Source organism: Echiichthys vipera (assembly GCF_963691815.1).
Source record: "Echiichthys vipera genome assembly, chromosome: 9".
NCBI lineage: Eukaryota > Metazoa > Chordata > Actinopteri > Perciformes > Trachinidae > Echiichthys > Echiichthys vipera.
In genome coordinates, this window is record NC_139834.1 from 27,800,606 (window position 1) to 27,818,902 (window position 18,297).

At 41.4% G+C, this 18,297-nt stretch overlaps 1 protein-coding gene across 1 annotated transcript in view; it reads right to left on the reverse strand.

The window, feature by feature from the left end:
• LOC310951692 (solute carrier family 41 member 1-like) overlaps nucleotides 1-17,369 on the reverse strand; it is a 34,927-nt gene extending 17,558 nt beyond the window's left edge. Inside the window, exons 1-8 of the mRNA XM_083920050.1 lie at nucleotides 17,330-17,369; nucleotides 14,360-14,724; nucleotides 5,321-5,428; nucleotides 3,952-4,023; nucleotides 3,563-3,707; nucleotides 2,157-2,303; nucleotides 1,010-1,154; nucleotides 606-685 (exon numbers count right to left, since the gene is read on the reverse strand). Coding sequence (XP_083776176.1) covers nucleotides 606-685; nucleotides 1,010-1,154; nucleotides 2,157-2,303; nucleotides 3,563-3,707; nucleotides 3,952-4,023; nucleotides 5,321-5,428; nucleotides 14,360-14,671 — 1,009 coding nt within the window. The 5' untranslated portion in view covers nucleotides 14,672-14,724; nucleotides 17,330-17,369. The remainder of the gene's footprint in view (nucleotides 1-605; nucleotides 686-1,009; nucleotides 1,155-2,156; nucleotides 2,304-3,562; nucleotides 3,708-3,951; nucleotides 4,024-5,320; nucleotides 5,429-14,359; nucleotides 14,725-17,329) is intronic.
• Nucleotides 17,370-18,297: the final 928 nt, after the last annotated feature.

An 18,297-nucleotide genomic window follows, 5' to 3' on the forward strand; every position in this document is an offset into this window, starting at 1 on the left:
CAGAATCTCTAACCCACGGTATTATTGAAATATGAGTATTGATGCATTAATGTGTTTGTCTTGTAGCTGATAAAGGTGGAGCTCATTTGATCTACTTCAGTATATATCTGGGTAGATTTATGTATAATACATCATCACATCAGTAACTGTCAAATGGACTTGTACTTATATAGCGCCTTTCTAGTCTTCTGACTACTCAAGGCACTTTCACAGTGTTTGTCACATTCACCCATTCACACAGACATTCACACTGATGGCAGTGGACATCTACATACCATCTAATCTAACCATTCACACCACATTCACACACCCATGCGCAATTCAGGGTTCAGTGTCTTGCCCAAGGACACTTCGACATGCAGACACGGGGGAAATGGGGATCGAACTGCCGATCTCTCAAATGGAGGACGACCCACTCTGACCCACTGAGGCACTCAAATATATTTTATATACTACCAAAAATATAAATATATATATTTGGTTTAAGGTTGTGCTAATTGTATCACCTTTATACGTGTACTGGTGAGTTGACAGGTATCAATGCAGTGCACTTTAGCTACATTACCCCACTGCTGAAATGACTCCCGCAGCGTCACTTAACTTACCGTTAATGACAGGAGTAAAGACGGCCATGCCCTTAAAGTTGGGATCGCTCACTGTCTTGTCGAGTATCAGGCCTCCAAAACTGGAAATCACAAACACAGAGGGGAATCAGGACCACATGCAGTCAATCCCAGGGTTTTTTCAGCCTACTTCACCCTGCCCAGATTAACCTGAATACATCATTTCATTTAGGCTGTGTCTAATCACATCACATAGGCTCCAGCTAGATAAATAATGGATTAGGTTTATCAAACTTGATTATCGTTTTTAACATCATTTAGTTCTATAGTGCTAACTTACTTCCTATTACCTGTTCTGTCTAAATATCGTCCACTGTACATTATACATTGCGCAAAATACAATTGTGTATTCATTAATATTAAATAAAATAATTGAAAGTGTATACCTGCTAATGGACATGGCTACTATCACAGGCTGCCACCCTGAGCGGAGGACCTCCCTGATCTGAGGGCTCTGTCGGGCCACCACCACCCACAGTGGAATCAGAGCCAGGAAGAGCAGACACACCAGGGGGGACAGGTACCATATATCTGTGGGGCAGGAACACACACGCTCTAATAACCTACTGATATTGGAAGTCGTCAGAAGATGAGCAGAAATAACCAGCTGTAATTTCAGAGTAAGATAGATGTTCTGTAGATACTGCACCCAGGCTTGGGAGATGCGCCTCAGCCCCGCTTTGACCATAGACTGTAAAAACTCATCGATAAAGCCAGACTTACTTGCTGCTTTTGTACAAAACTAAGCAACATGGAATAACAATTCACAGATAAGAAGTTGTTTTTCAATGTTTACATTTAAGAACATGTTGAATTTGACATATCACAAGAGGTAGGTCCTAATTTTGGTACGAAAAACTCACATTTTTAATTGAACCAATCATCCAGAATCCTTAATATACTGTATTTCTAGAATTTGTAATTTGATATACAGATCATTTTACCAACTGTGTGTATTCTAAAGGCTATTTCTGGATTTAAAGACATCGATATAATGTCAGGTTTTAAAAAAAGTGATGATTTCTGGGTTTGGATCACGCAGCCCCACTGCAAAGGAAACATGCAAGACATATGTGATGCACCCACTCACACATGAAGAGACACACACACACACGCACACACACACGCACACACACACACACACACATACACACACACACAAAGCATACACACACAAAGCATAAACACATGCACACACAACAAATTTTTTAGGACAGTAAACCTGACTTTTGCTGCCATCTTGTGTTCTGGTTATCAAAAAGAACATTATCTAATATTCAAAATGTTCCTTCTTATGGACTCTAATAATAAAGTCGCATCATAACAATGTTTTCATTACTATAAAACAAAAACATTCACATTTTCTCTTATTGGGAGAAAATCTTCAAATCCAGCTGCTGTCATAGTCAGTGGGCACACATAATCTTCAAGGAGGCACTCCTCTGACTAGAATCAAGTGTGTCACAGAGCCGTAAATCAGAGCGGAGGTTTAGCACATCTCCCTCGTGACTCCTTGTTACTGTATCTCCTCACCTATATATTCATACAGTGTAGTGCTGACCCCTGCCAGCAGGGACAGGGTGATCAAATCCCCCAGACTGGCAGCGATGGGGGTGGCCACGTTGTCAGGGTTGATCCCCACCTTCCTGGAGCCGATGATCACTCCGATCATCACCAGGCCTACGAGGGGGAAGAGTCAATTGAATTTTATTTATAGTGCCAAATCATAACAAAAGTGATCTCAGGAAACTTTACAGAGTAGGTATAGACCACACTATGACTTATTTATGAGTCCAGAGTCCAGAGAGAAGACGGAGAGAAACAGGAGAGAGATGAGTTAGTGTCAAAGGACAGAAACAGAACATATGAAGAAGAAGTTGTCATGAGTTTCAACCATTGAGACATAACGCTGACGAAATCTTTTCAGAGCGTCAAGCAGCCTCACGGAGAGACAGCTTGCTTGATAGGAGAAAATAGCACAAGTTGCATTTAGAGCTGAGCAAAACAAGACATAAGAATACTGATTCTGTGAGATGAGGAAGACTGGAAAGAGGTTACTCCCCTCTGAGACATAACTCAAGCCATTAGCTTAAAACAAAACGGTAGAGGGAGTTTCCTCACATAACAAACCTGCTTAAAACTACTGGAACCTTTACACAGGGGGAAAGGATGATACGCGGATAGGTGCAGCTGCTAAGCTGTAAGGTGTTAAATCTGCTGGGTCTGTATACTAACCTGAACAAACTGATGATGTTTAACATTGTGAGTAAAAAAGACCTAAGCTACATCTCTTCATCTTTTACTTACTATGGAAGGTTGACATTTTTGGAAACACTCTTATTCGTCTTATTGCTGAGTTACATGAGAAAATATGTGTCACTCTTGTATCTCTCCGTTAAATATAAAACTGCAGCCAGGAAAGAGTTAGCTCAGCTTAGCATAAAGACTTAAATTAGAGAAACAGCTAGCCTGGCTCTGACAAAGGTAAAAAAAATATGTCACCATTAAAGCTCCAATAAACAGGGTGGACATGAAGGACGTTAAAAGTTATTCAGACATCATGTTCCGTTAAGCAGCTGGATGACCATGCCACCTCGCTTTTAACATTTTTCTCTGTGCAGTTCCTGATAATCACCAGGGGTCTCATTTATAAAGCACTGCATAGTATCTATTCTAAGTGTAAGTGTGCACAAAAGCCAAAAATGGCCTGCAAAAAAAAAGAAATCTGTTTCATAAAACCTGTAGGCAATCTTTCCTTTATAAATACACAGTTACACATTTTCGTTTTGTTGGCTGTGTGGGATATTGAGACCACATTTAGAGATTTGAGAGCATTTTGTGTTAGGACTTTAGGACAAATTCAAAACAATTGGAAAATACTGTAATTGATTTATTCAACATCTGATGCAAAACAATGGAAAGCATCCCTGGTTTCTTACCTAAAGAAAGAGCAGCCACAAAGGCAGTGGTGATGCTGCTGGCACAGAGAACAGCAGCCTGGTCCAGTTCAACCCCGCCTCTGGAAAATGACCCTAAACACACGGCTGCCACTGCTGCGAGGAAGCCCACCACTGTCGCCTGGACCTGTACAAAATGAAGAAATGGGACATAATTAAAGCAATGAAGGTGACCTACAGAGTGGTGTCATTTACATAGGGCTGCAACTAATAGTTAATTTCATTGCTGATTATTTATAAGTTGGTCTATTAAACCTTAGACATTAGACCACAGGTTACAACATGTTCAGAAATAAAATATCTCAATGGTTATTCAGATTTTTCTCTTTGCCTGAACTGTAACAATACCATGTGTGAGTATACAGTATTACCTGTATCAGAGCCAGATTGCTGCACACCATGGTCCACTGTTTATCAGGGTCATCCATTTGGCCTGTGTTGGCCTACAAACATGGAGATACCACCAGTCATTTTCATTTCAATTCAATCCAATTTTATCTATAGCGCCAAAGCATAACCAAAGTTATATGAGGACACTTTAGAGAGTAGGTATAGACCACACTATGACTTATTTATGATTTACATAGACCCAACAATTCCCCCATTGAGTACGGTGGTAACGTAAAATTTCCCTATAACAGGCAGGAACGTCAGACAGACCCAGCTCTATAGAGGACGGACATCTGTCTTGACCGGTTGTAGAGGAAGAAAAGAAGAAAGAAAAGATGGACAGATGACAGAAAGAGACAAAGACAGACAGACAGAGACACACTTCCAGAGATGCAAGTAACCACAAAAGACAGTGACTATAGTGATAGCTAAAGTAATGTGAATATGACTTACAATTTATGGCGGTTAAAACAGCAAGAAACAGGCACAGTCAGGGTGACAGAACATGACAATGATAATAATTATGGTGGCAAACATGGAGTTGAGTTAGTAACATGCATTGGCGAGACATGAATGATACAGACAGAGAGGATAAAAGCTCAGAGTATCAGCAACAGGATTATCCCCCGGCAGACTAGGCCTATAGCAGCATCATTAAGCAGATTAAAATCAGCTTAGGCCTCGTACACACAGGCTCTAAGAGAAATTGAATGCCAATAAGAGCATAGCTAAGGGCTCGTAAGCCCTAGGTCGTTAGTCATTTTTACCAGTGCTGTCTCAGAGCTATGGTTCATTGTAAATCCTGATTGGAAGTCCTCAAATAACTTACTATTATGTAAAAAGTCACACAGCTGATTGGCGACTTATTCCTCAAGGACTTTAGAGAGAAAAGGAGGGTTAGATATAGATCTATAGTTGGCTAGAACCTCTGGATCAAGACTGGACTTTTTTCGCAATTTCCGCTTGTGAGTTATACCATGGAGCTAGCTTCCTATGTTTCATTATCTTCTTTTTGAAAAGGAGCAACAGAGTCGAGTGTTGCTTGTAGTGAGCCTGTACCACTGTCAACAAGACTATAATTGTAGCAATTCAGTTTGAGCTGAAAAACAAACATGCCATATTGATATCATACCATATCAAAAGGTTTAAAAAACGCATTCCTCTAAGTGTGACATTGTACTGAATCAGTTGTGCATGTTGAATTATATGTAGGGTGGTAAAGGTTAGGAGTAGTAACAGCGTTCCCTTAAATACAGTAATAACAAATATACAGTACTTAAAGAATGTTGTCAAGTTCTAAAAGTGGTAATGCAGGAGGACCTAAAAATAATAAAGACCTAGTTGTCTTACAGCAGTGGAGAGACGAGCAGCCAGGGTCATCTCCAGGTTTCCTTTGAGTCCAACCAGCGCAGGCACCAGGATGAACACCTCTGTTATCACCTTGAACACCTCCCAGTGCTGTGACACAGAGAATTGAAATGAAATTGTAAATATAAATATAAACACTTACAAAGCATTGCACCCAAATATAAACCTACTGAATTAAATCATCTCCACCTGCATGGATGAACCCTCTGAACCGTGTCCCTACTGATGCAGTTAAATAAGCCCATCACATATTCTAGACTGACCCAGTAGCCTGCTTTTCCTGTTTCCACATCTCTGAGCATCGCCTGACGCCACGCCATGCTGCAGAGGTTCAGTGGGTTTAGAAGATGCACAGTTCACAGAGTCTGCCTCATATTTTCTGACTACAACTCCTGTTGGCAGGTCCAACATGGTTTAGATCTTTAAATAGATGCACAAGTAAAAGAACAGTGCAGCTGCCAACAGCAGAGGGATGTGGAGCAGAGGCAAGGAGGGGGGAACAGAGGGAATTAAAGATGAGAGGAGGTATTGACAGGACAGAAATCAAGGAAGGAAAGAAAGAGGGAAAAAGAAGGGGAATGTGTCAAATTACAAATTTTGTTTTAAAAGTATTTCTCAGGGGGGAAAATTTATCCTGGAGGCGAAACTATTGTCAGTATCTCAGTTAAACTTAAATTAAAATAAGGACATACTGTATTTTGACTATTTTTTTTAGCAATGACAGGAATTGTCCGACACAGAAACATACTTGGATATTTAGTAAAAAGTATGAAAAGTAACATTTGTATTGTGCATTAAAATGTTCCCTGTCAGTGTGCTCCTGTCATGTTTGTAGGTTCATAGTACTGCTGCATTAGTATTCATGTTGCCTTTTAATGCTGTAAATGTTTAAGGTTCCTGCTCATTCTAACTTCTTTATATACTGTCCTGTAGCTTAATCTACAGCAATGCATCATACTCTATAAAATCCTAATTGTAGCATCGTGTCCAGTGAGAACCACGTATCTCTGAGAAGTCTACTTTTCATGGTGTCCGGAAAAACCGCCCTGTTTCCTTTAAAAACTTTGTGACGATGATTTTTTTCCCCCAGCAAATGTGTCCTTGCCTGAACTTGACAAGATGAATCAGCATCAAGTAGCCTTGAGAGTGGAGTACCGTTAAAAGGCTAACCTGATATGCCTTTTAGTTAGCCTGCTCAGCTAGGATTATGAATGCAATGTTGAGGCATGCATGAAAACAAAAAGATATTATTGAATGTCATAGTTATCTTCATCAGAGATAAAAAAAAAAAAAGAGAAACTGGAACATTTGGGTTTTGTTTTGACAGCCTTGGAAGTTAAGTGGTTAACCCCAATTGTCTAGACAGTGATGGGACACAAGGGTGAGTGAGAGGCTGCAGGTAGTTCAGTGTCACGAGACAGCATGTTCAGAATTGAGTATTGGTGCACGTGGATGTTTAAGAAACCAGTTATTAGAGGCAATAGTACACTCACTAGTGTAGTAAACAGTAAATCTTGAAGCATCACTACAAGAGCTTGAGCATGGTTCTTTTGAGCTTTTTTGAGCTGCTAACACCAACTCTGTGTTAGCTAGCTCAAAGCTAAAAAGAATAAAATATGTTGTTTTTGTATGCTAACAAATTATATCCTTCTTTGTAGCTTGCAGCGGCTAACACAGAGGTAGCATTAGGATTTCCGCACTTTATGCATAGAGTGAAATACAATAACAGTGGCAAGGGTAGAGCTACGTAAATATGCTAGTTAGCTAAGCTGTGAATACCATGAATACCACTTCTTTTTTAATATTTTGACTTGAGCTTCTAGTATATATTGTGCTCTTGTGCTTTAGCTCCACCCACCCATGTTCAACACAGCCAATTAGATCATCCCAACTTCCCAACTTTTTTATTTCACAGCAACCCGGGAGAGGAGGTGGTGATGAGATTTAAACTTGTACTCCATAAACATCGAGATACCTTGTTTCTAGCGCCCTCTTTGGCAGTAAGATGTCACTGCTTAGAAAAGGTAAGAGGACATCCTTACCACACAACTAACTTGTCTGAAGAAAGAAAGAAAGAAAGAAGAAACTGTAACTTTCAAAATGCGGGTAAGCCTGTTCTTCTGGAGCCCTCCACACATTTACTTCTCTACTTTCAGTCCGTCCCCTATATGTTACCCTCTTAAATCCATACACATCCTCAAACTCAGCAAAGTGGCAAGTAAAAGAGCTCTCATTAGTGGGTCATATGATCAGTCACCATTGTTTTAACACACTCTTTGATAGATAGAAATTTAAAAGATAATATAATAGATTCAAATCTTACAGATTACAACTTTAAGGGGGCTAAAGCAAGACCACATGGTAGGACAGACGGATGAATAACAGTATATTGAACGGTAGAGGTGTGCTTTTATGTGCTTGTGTGTGTGTGTGTGTGTGTGTGTGTGTATTTATAGGTATTGCTCTCATATTCTGGAACTATAAGTCTAGCTGACGTCTGTCATGTTGGGAGGCTATCTTGGGACATGGTCCACTTCTGCTGTAATACTGCTGCTGCTGCCGCCGCTGCCGCCACTCCCGCTGCTGCTGCTGCTGCTGCTGCTGCTGCTGCTGCTTTAGCGTGTGACGGGCAAAAGCCAAGACAACTAAAACATAACTAAATAACCATGCTACTCTAGATTTCTCAGGAGAAATGTTTATGATATTTTTGCTGTTATTGTCATTATAAATATATAACTACTTATCATCACTAAATACGTCATTATTGTATAATTAACATGTGCACTTAGTTGCATTCAGAACAGCCCAAGCAACATTTTCAGCTAACACTAAATAATTATAAACGGTTTGGCTTTCTTTGAATGCATTTTTTCCATGCATCTACATCAATTCTTCTATGCAAGATATCTATAAAGTTTCTGTACCATTTCTCAGGCCACTGTTCTTTCATCCTTTAAGCACTTATGGAATTAGCAGTCCAACTGTATCCTAAGGGTCTCGCTCTCTCTCCCCGCATCTAAATCTGATTTGGAAAGCTGGATGTTACACCAGGCTGCATCTGTTTAACAGAACACAATACCTTCAGGGGGGAGCAGAACTGTTGTTAAAGTGCATGCAGCAGCTGATTCCATCCAGCTGCATTCATCCATCATGCATCTGTCTGTTTGTAAGACTATAACACTGCCCTCAGTATTCCCTACACCTGCGCAGTTATTAAAAAATGATTATATCCACCAATTTAACCATCAACCATTTTTTTCCCTTATAACTCTCCCTCAGGTTAAAGAGGTTTAAAGGCTCATATATGGTCAGAGAGCTTGCATAGTCCTAAAGAAAGTGGATTACACTGAATGTCGTGTCGAGAACCTTTTAACTGATATAGTTCACACTCGGCAGATGGTGAACACTTCCAGATGGTGGCGCTGTATCAACATACTTTACATTCTGGCCTATAACTTCTGAACTGTAAATGTATTTCATTTTTCTGGATGATGTGGTTCCAGAGACGAATCCATAAAACCAAATTTGATACAGAACATCCCTGGACCAAGTCCAAGGTAAAAGTGACTTTAGATGGGCAGAAATTATATTTTACAAAATATATAATATCTCCTGAACACTTTGTGCCATTGCAACCACATTTAATGGACCTGTGTAGATATGATGTCTGAGCGGACATGTCAAATTATAACATATCTCGGTGACAGCCCTGCAACAGCAATACCAGGAGCCAAGCAATCAACCTTTTGCCAATGGACACAGTGCTAGTTTAATACAATTCCAATGTTGGTCTGACCTTAATTTATACATGTGGGTATAAAAATGATGCCTCTGCCTCTCGCTCTGTCTATCCATTCTTACCAGTGACCCATTGACCTGTCTAGCAGTCTATATACAGAGTGACACATCTCTATACATAATGCATTTAGCCATGCCACTATGGTTAACTGTTTGTGTAAAGACAATAGATTCCAACTATTCACCCATTCACCCATTGAGCTTGGGAAGTTCACATTAAACCTAAGCAAATTAAGCAAATTTAACTGCCAAGGACCAAAAAAAATATGCATCAAACACTTTCTCAGATTCATACTCTTCTTCTCTACTTTGATTAAGCTCATAAACAAATGTAGCACATTTTAAAATGTTTTATTTCTACAAATTTCTCGAGTAGCTCTACTGTTCTATAAGTCGCCATTAGATAGAAATGTTATTTGTGCACCATGGTTGTGACATCCCAACTGTATGGCTGACAGCTCCTTTAAAACGACACAGTGTCTGAATACAGGCTGTAACCATAATCCTCACATGCAGTATTTGCAATTAGCAGTTAATGTTAAACAACTGAATTGGACATTTTTGTTTAAAATGAAACTGAACGTAATCTAGGGTCAGAATGTTTTTGTCTGGTGATGGATTTCTGACTGCATTTAATATTTGAGACTCTTGGCTTCTTGTGTTTTGTTACAGACTAGTCTGTATTTGTTAAAGTAAGGTATCAGAAAAGTAGCCTACTGTTTTGGTATCTGTACCAAAACTGAGTATCGTATTAGCACTAGACATTCCAGCTGGTACCCGATCTCATTCAACTATCAATCAATCACTCACAACGAATTCCACATGCTTTTGTCATAGATTTTCATACTTGTATAAGGTCCATAACAATACCCGCGGAGACCAATCCGAGCCCTGACACCAGGTAGGGCACTATAACCTGGGCGGCAATGAGCCAGGAGCTCTCTGGTAGGAAACCATGTTCTGATCGAGTCAACTTCCATGTAACGCCACGTAACTTCCTGCCCTGGTAGCGTAGCTCCAGCTCCAGACGAGTCACCACCATGTTGAACGAGGGGGTTACTAAAGCACTTAGTTCGACGTATGGTTATCCCATGGTAAGTGTAACTGCAATCCACGTGCAAAGGAAAAATCTGCTTCTGATGTGTCGAAATACATTTGGTTTTTTGAGTTTCACCTGTCCTACGAAGTGAGCAGGGTGAGTGCTAAAAAAGAAACCAATCAATGTTGTTGTCCTTGACTTAAAAAGGGAAAGGGCGCATGTTTCAAGGAGAGAGAGAGACAGGATTACCAAGAAATAGCTTTTCTTCAAGCTTTCGTGATAACAATGAAAACCTCTTTTTTACCCTTTCACCTCTGAGGAAAATTGAAAAAAGGGTAATCAGCTACTGCCATGTCTTTAGATTCAGTGAGAAGTCGGATTAAATAACAAAAAGTACGATATTTTCTCTGGATTTTCCATTTGTTCCAATTACGGATCTTTTTTCAGAGACAAACTCAAAGTTAAAGGCTTTAACTTCAACAATGAGGGCAATGGAGTGTGGCATCTTTGGCCTAGTGGTGAGTCAGCAGTGATGAGGCATCCATTTGTCAGCACCACTGGGAAATGCAATCATCAACACCATTTCCTTATTCATAGGTCACAATGTTCGTGCTGAGCTGATGCTCCACATCTGCAGTCAAAGTCTATCTTTAACCAACCTGCCCTTTTTAAGTAAAGGCAAGCAAAAAGGCTTTGGCATCCAGACAGATTCAAAAGAATGAACCTGACAATGGAGAGTTCAGATCTAAAAGAGTCCTGATTCAGTCCAGTTCCACCGATCCACTCGTGAATCCATTTGATGAAGTCTTTTGCATTGAGTTTATTGTTTGCTGAAGCTTTAACTTCGAACCATTCGATCCAGTCTGAAATCTGTTTGACCTCCAGGGTAGAAGCACAGCTGTATCCTGAAAGTGCTAGTGATGCTCACGGAGACACTTGGATGATTGACAGCGGCAAGAAGATAAAGAATACTCCAAAAGGGAGAGAGAGTAAGAAGCAGCAGGATTCCCTTAGAGTGTGTCTTTCGTCAGTCCAGCTCCTGTCTTTTGGCAGGCTCACAAATGAGGGTGAAGAGGAAAACAAAAAAGAGCTCCGTAATGCCAACGAGAGATCCAAGAGGTCTACTGACAAGATGCAGCAGCCGGCTTCTGGCAGAGTGCTCCTTCCTCCTGTCAGCGTCAGGGTAGTCCTGCTCCCTCTGCTCTGCTCTGCTGTGACGTAGCACAGAAAGAGGCAGGGCTGTCTGCACTGCCCAACATGCAAACTCATGAGGGAAACAACCGGCTTACCACCTCCCCTCTCCCTCTATTTCTTGCTGCGTGTCTGCCTCTCACCCTACCTCCTTCTCTCCATGTGACATCCATCTTTCTACGTCGGCCGGTCTTGCTGCGTTTTTCCCTCTCGCATCCCTCTTTTTTCTCGTCTCTCTCTACGTCATGACTCATTCTTTCTCTCTGTCTGTTCCGTCCATCTCTAGCTTGGGTTCACCTGTTATATTTGCATGTATGCACGGTGATCCTGCCATAGGCCCTGGTACTGTATCTCCTGCTTTAGTAACACAACATTTAAGACGAAACAAACACGTACTGTACTGACTAAAACATTGCCCTGCTTTCCAATTTCATGCATTTCAGATCTTGATCAAAGGCAGTATTTAATGTGATAACAACGCACGTAATCATGGATTGCAAGTGTGTTGATTTATAATTAGATGGCAGGTAGTACCAGCTGGGTTTAATGACTACATATAACTTTCACATCCAGCCTTCAAACTGTGTGCAGACTGCCGGTGTTCAGATGAGGCTGATATTAGCAAATTATCCCATTAGCTATTTATTTTATGCAAGCAGCCACACCATCTGATTTAATACCAATGTATGCACCATGGAACTTTACAAGGTTTTTTTTCTTTCTCTCACCTACACAGCCTTCTCCTTTAAACATTTTAATGCAATAAATTGGACATAATGGTGGTTGGCTCTCCCACACTTTTGGTCTGTGTTGTAACAGTTTGGCACAATAATTGTTTGTCACATTCAGAGCATATTATAACGCCCGGGCTTCTGGGAGGCTGACCAACTATAGACAAGTTTAGGTTTAAAGCCAGTACGATCATTCCAAGCCCATTTCACAAAAGACATCATTGGCGCTTTATTATGCTGTGACAATGATCAACATTTTAATACTTCAGGAATGACTCATTTGAGGTCCTGGTGTCCAATTCAAGTCATCTTATAAAGGCATCAGAAATCTATTATCTGTTGTGTAATGCAGCCCATGCTCTGCAAGGAGTAAGCCATAATTTGGAAAGCAGTGGCAAACCATTTGAGGTTAAAATCTGAAAAAGCGTGTTGGCGTAGGATGTAGGATGTAACATGTGGGATATATGAAGCTACCACAACAGGAAGAGGTTATGTAGACAAGATCCACAACCACCACAAGCTACAGTAACAATCCTTATTACTGACAGTGAAGTGCTCCTGTCTTTATCTCCTTTCCATTCAGATAGGCTACTCTCTGTGTCCTTCTACATCCTCTGTGCTTTGAGACACAGCACTCAGCCAAGACTCATGACTAATTGTCCTCCATCAGACGCAGGGGGGGGGGGGGGGGTAACAGATACTATAGAGGAGAGAGTGGAAGAAATACTGATGAACAGTAGATGTAGCAAAGGCAATAAGCCATATGAGGACAGGCGTGTCTATCAGTGGAGGACAGAGAGGAAGAAAGAGATATCAGCTCATCATAGAGCAAACAGCGCGCTGTCTGATTTCCCTCAGCCCAGCTGGCGGCAGACCAGATATCAGGGCCGCCTGGCACGGACAGAGGGGGCTGTCTGAGCTTTGAATGTTCAATTTAAAGAGAAAACATCACTCAAAATGCTACAACTGTTCCTACCTCATATTGTGATCGAATGACAGACATTCTAGTGATAGTGAAAAATTCACAATGCCTTATTTACCTATAGCAATATTTTGTCTTTCTCTCTACACTTGGAGTGGGTATGTCTCTTGACATCTGTAGCTTGTGACCATTCTGCACCTGCATTTTAGGGCGCACTCACACTGTCCGTCCGTACCGTGTCTCTTGCTTTAGGGTACTTGTCCCCCCCTCCCTCTTTCCCCGCGGGCCAGGCCCGTTTGTACTCACACTACCTGGGCCTTGCGCGAATGCTTCTTGCTGCCTATACGTCATCACGCCGTAACACGTCACGCGCATTGATTGACGTTATCGCAATGCATCACTTTGTTTACAAATCTTTCCATAGACCTCAAAGTTTTTTTGCGTCTTGTCCGACTGTTTTTGAATATTTTCATCGACCAAATCTGCAGTAAACACTCCACCTCCGCATCACACCAACGTGAACCTTTCACCGCCATTGTTGTAAATGTCCGCGCATGGTCCGGCCTTCTTTTTTCTATGTCCGAACAGGCGCACATAAAATGACCTCAGAACTGCCGTAGGCCTCGTACTTGTGCTCGTACTTGTGCTCATACACGTGCGCACGCTCGTGCTCGTACATGTGCAAACGTGCTTTACAAAAGCCCACCTCTCTCAAACGATCCATGGCCCGGCAAGCGTGCCGCAACTAGGCGTGTTACGGTTGCACTCATACTGTTCAAACGAACTAGACTTTACCCGTGAAACATGTTTGGGCACGGTACGGAAGGACAGTGTGAGTGCACCCTTAGAAGAATATGTAAAATATTTGAATCAGTTTCACGCCACATTATTGTACTCATTAGTCAACTATCAGTGCTTTTGAAGATTGCCATGGTAAAAACAAGTTAGAGCTACAAAACAAAGTAAGCTAGTTGAAGGTAACACCGTGGGGCATTTTTGTCTCTTTAAACCAAAACCTTCGGTGGATGTGGTGCTGTCGACAACTTCCTCATTTGTTCTCCACGTTGAAAAATATGCAGTAGACTATGTGAACCATTCACATACTTTTGACTTGTGTTACCTTTAAGCTATGCCAGAGATCTGAAGTCAAGAATGAAACAACAGCAGAAACTGAACAGATGTCAATAATTAGCAATTCATCGATGAAAATTAAATGCATCACACTAAAAGCATCACTACTCGTTGAACATGATTTATAACAACTTCGATACAAGTTACTGAAGATGTAACAAGTCAGTCAGTTTACCGCCTCAAAACCAGCCTCATGGACGTGCACTCACCTGTACACCGTCCAGCACCTGGCCGGCCATCACCATGCCCATCCCAGCCAGCAGGTAGGGGAAAAGCACCTGAAGACAGATAGCGATAAACGACTCCTCATCCTCTTCGGCGAAGGACACTTTCGGCTTCTCCTCTGCAGCCTTTTTGGCAGGAGGCTGGAGCACTGGTGGTAGGAGGAGGTCATCTTGGCCATCTATAGTGTCTCCAAGGCAAGCACTGGGACTCCCACCAGGACTCTTCTTCTTGGAGCGGGACTTTTTGTTCTTTTTCCTTTGACGGGTCTGTTGAGGTGGTTTCTCCTCACCAGGCATGATGGGGGTGGTGTCTGTTACGAGTGGGGCGGTTTTGGCTTAATCTGGGGATACTAAATAAAATGGGACGTCTGGTGGGTCAGGTGTTTTATGGAGCAGTAAAAGATGGATAACAAGTCCAAAACTAAATACATCAATAAATAGTTAGTTCAGTTAGTCAGTTAAATTGTCAGTTAAATTGTTAAAATAGTTTAATGGAGTGAAAAAAGGAAATACAAATCTTGATAGTTTTCCTGTAATTAGTTGATAAATATCTAGAACATGTTGTTTTTTCCTTTACTTCCAATCAGTTGATCATCTGTACGTTTCTGTTTACCAATGCTACCTCGCTGCAGCTTAGGAAGCCAGAATTTGCATCCCATTAAAAACCCTTTACTACTTTAGCTACTGTTACAAGAGTTAATATAGGGAGCTTCAGCAGTATACTGTATGGATGATTAACATTACACTACACTGTTGTTGCATGATGAAAGTTAGCTTCAGCTAGGTAGCTAGCTGTAAGGGCTGCTGCTCGGTGTGTTCAGCTACATGTGTTTTCAGTGGAGCTGATTAGATTCATTTAGATTTCTTTATTTGTACCCGCAGGTAAATTTGGCTCGCAGTGAGACACACTCATACAAAACAATACAGTAAATGAAAATAAAAAAAGGAAAATAGTAAACGCTACACAAAGCATCATCATCCCCATCATCTTTATATGCACTTAATATGTTAAGTGGCTACCCTCAATATGCACGGCATAAAGTGCATAAATGCATTCATCATCATCATCATCATCGTCATCATCATCAACATCAAGAACACCATCGACACCACAACCATCGTCAACTAGTTCTCATTCAGATGTCTGATGGCTGCAGGGGCAAAACTAGACCTGTGCCTTTTAGTTTTGGTCCTAGGTTAGGTGTACCTGCGGCCAGGCGGAAGCCACACACTTCTCCAAATTGATCCACCAATGATGTTGTGATTATTATAGGGAACCCTGATTTTTACTATTCCGACTACTATGTATATGCCATTGAAATTATTGACTTGATGGCATTATAATTGATTTATTTAATTACATTCTCAGCTCCTCTGAGTGTTTGACTATCTTTTGTCAGTTCTGGGGCTCCGTATATGATGAGTGTATTCATGTCCCCAGGGTCAGATGTTCCCCAGCTCAATATCCTCTTAATAAGCTCATTAAGGGGACCTTTCAAATGGTGTTGTGTTCTTTTTCAGCAATGTTTCCCCCCCTAACTTATATGTTCATGTGTGTTTCCCTGTGTAGATCTGTTGACATCTCCCACAGAGGTGATAGCCTACTTGTGTTATACTCCTCATTATGTCCTCAAATGTGTGAGCAAGACAGTTTTCTTGACTTAAGACATAGATATCTCTGCATTTGGCTAAACACTCAAACTGCAATCAATCACAAATAATGTTTATTTCAAGAGTCACACATCTACAGTATTCTAGGAAATCTGTCATTTTCTATATGTCTCTTAAAACTCCGCCGGTGTCACTGGATCTCAAGACAGGCTACAGCGTGTCCTTAGTTTCCCAATGGATCTAATAGTCCTACTGTCTGCACCAATGCTTCATTGAATTGGAGTCTTGTGTGTGCAAAACTCTTAATGCAAAGCCACACTGCCTTAAGTTCTTTAAAGACAAGAATGCACTCTTGAAATACAAAATACAGATGCTCCTTCCTCAGAAAAGAACAGTTTCAGCAGTGTTCAAATGCAAATTAAGGCTTTTAGAAACTCGACTTGTGCACAATGAGTCAATACGTGGCTGTAAAACCCGACGGGTAGCAGCTGTTTACACGATGGGTGTGTTGACGAAGCTCTCAGCTCATCCGAACCAAACACATTAGAAAAACAAAAAACACACATGTTTATACACACACAGTATTGTCGACAGAGTCCCGGAAGTCACGCGAGATGTCCAAATGAAACCGCGGGTCCATTAGTTGCGCGTCAGGACAACAATGTTCTGTTGACAGACATGCCTCCACTGCAGGCTGCCATGTCTACATCCCATAATCCCACTCCCCCGTAACCACGGTTACAAAACTAGGCGCTTTTTGATTGGGTAACTAGATGCAACGTGTAGCCCTGCTGCAGGGATGTGGGAAATGGTGTGATTGGGACGTTAATAAATTGTTTATTTCTATTTCAATTAAGTAGTAAAACAAAGATGCACCCTGCCTAGATTTCACTCCGCAAGACTTCAATGATAGAAGCTCAAAATGCACTGGGTTGCAACCTGTTCACGTTAAAGACCCCCCAAACCGTTTAAAAGTTGGAGATTGTGTGACAATCACAATAAGAAGGACAAAATCAAAACATGTGAAATACAGGACATCATGGTAGTCCCCGGGGAAACCGGGGAAACCATTATGCATTTGTGAGAGCAAGTGAAATCAGCCAAGACTCCTAAAAAAAGCTCCCTTCACTGCAGAGCCAACCACAGAGCCTACTACTCTGTTAGTGCAAGGATATCTGTGGCAGGCATCTCTGATCATGAAGACATGCTCATTCAACACACTCATTAAGTTATGGTTGAAAAGGACATTAATGGCAGTCTTACTCGGGCTACTGACAACTGAAATAAGCTTATAATACACACAGCGGAGATAAGTTCCAATATTATTCCTTGTATCGTCCTTACCTCTGTCTCCAGAGCTTGTGAGGGTGAGTGTGTGTGTGTGTCCACAGCTGAGGTGAACGCAAGCTCCCCAAAATAACCGTGCATGCTTGCTATGCTGTGTGCTGTGTGTTTGAGTGTAAATGACTGTCTATATTAAGGTTATGTGTATCTTCCGCTCTCCGTCTGCTCGTGCATTTTTGTACATATGTTTGTGCTTCAAGCTCACAGTGTGCGTGCGTGTGTGTGTGTGTGTGTGTGTGTGTGTGTGTGTGTGTGCGTGTGTGTGTGTGTGTGTGTGTGCGTGCGTGAGTGTGAGCTCTTGTGCATGCATCATGGGGTACCGTCTTGAATTTCATGGCATTGGCAGATAACGATATCCCCCTCCTGTCTCTTTCCATCTCTGGTGGACTGGTGACAGCAGCAGGCAGAAACAACACCTCCACTTCTTCATTCATGGAAAATATATATTTTACGACGCAGTAAATAACGTATTGCCCAATCTTTATAATCTACACAAGTTGGTTTTAGAAACTACTGTAACTTTTCCATTTTCTGTAACTGAAGTCGATGGTTAAAGTCAATTTTCAAACAAATTAATTTCTGTTTAGTAGCCAATTAGGAAGCTTAATACAATTATATATGTAGTATACTTCAATATCTATCACCTAGAATGCCTTTTGAATTCATGGCATGTCTGATATGTCGTTGTCCACCAACCTGCTGGTGCGACACACAACAGCATGAAGATCTCTGTAGAGGAGCTCACTCTAAGTTAGAATGTGAACCCATGTCCCGGCAACTCTGTGGGCTTGCTGTGACATTTAATGGTTATGTCACGGCGATGGTGTTAATTCTTCTGCAGGCTAGGTCTAAAAATGCAATCCCCCACTTGTGTGTTTCAATTACTGTGGGTGACAGAGTGAGAATGTCTTCCCTCACTTCTAATCTATTAGATATCCAGCTGTTCTAACTACTGGCTGTAACTCATA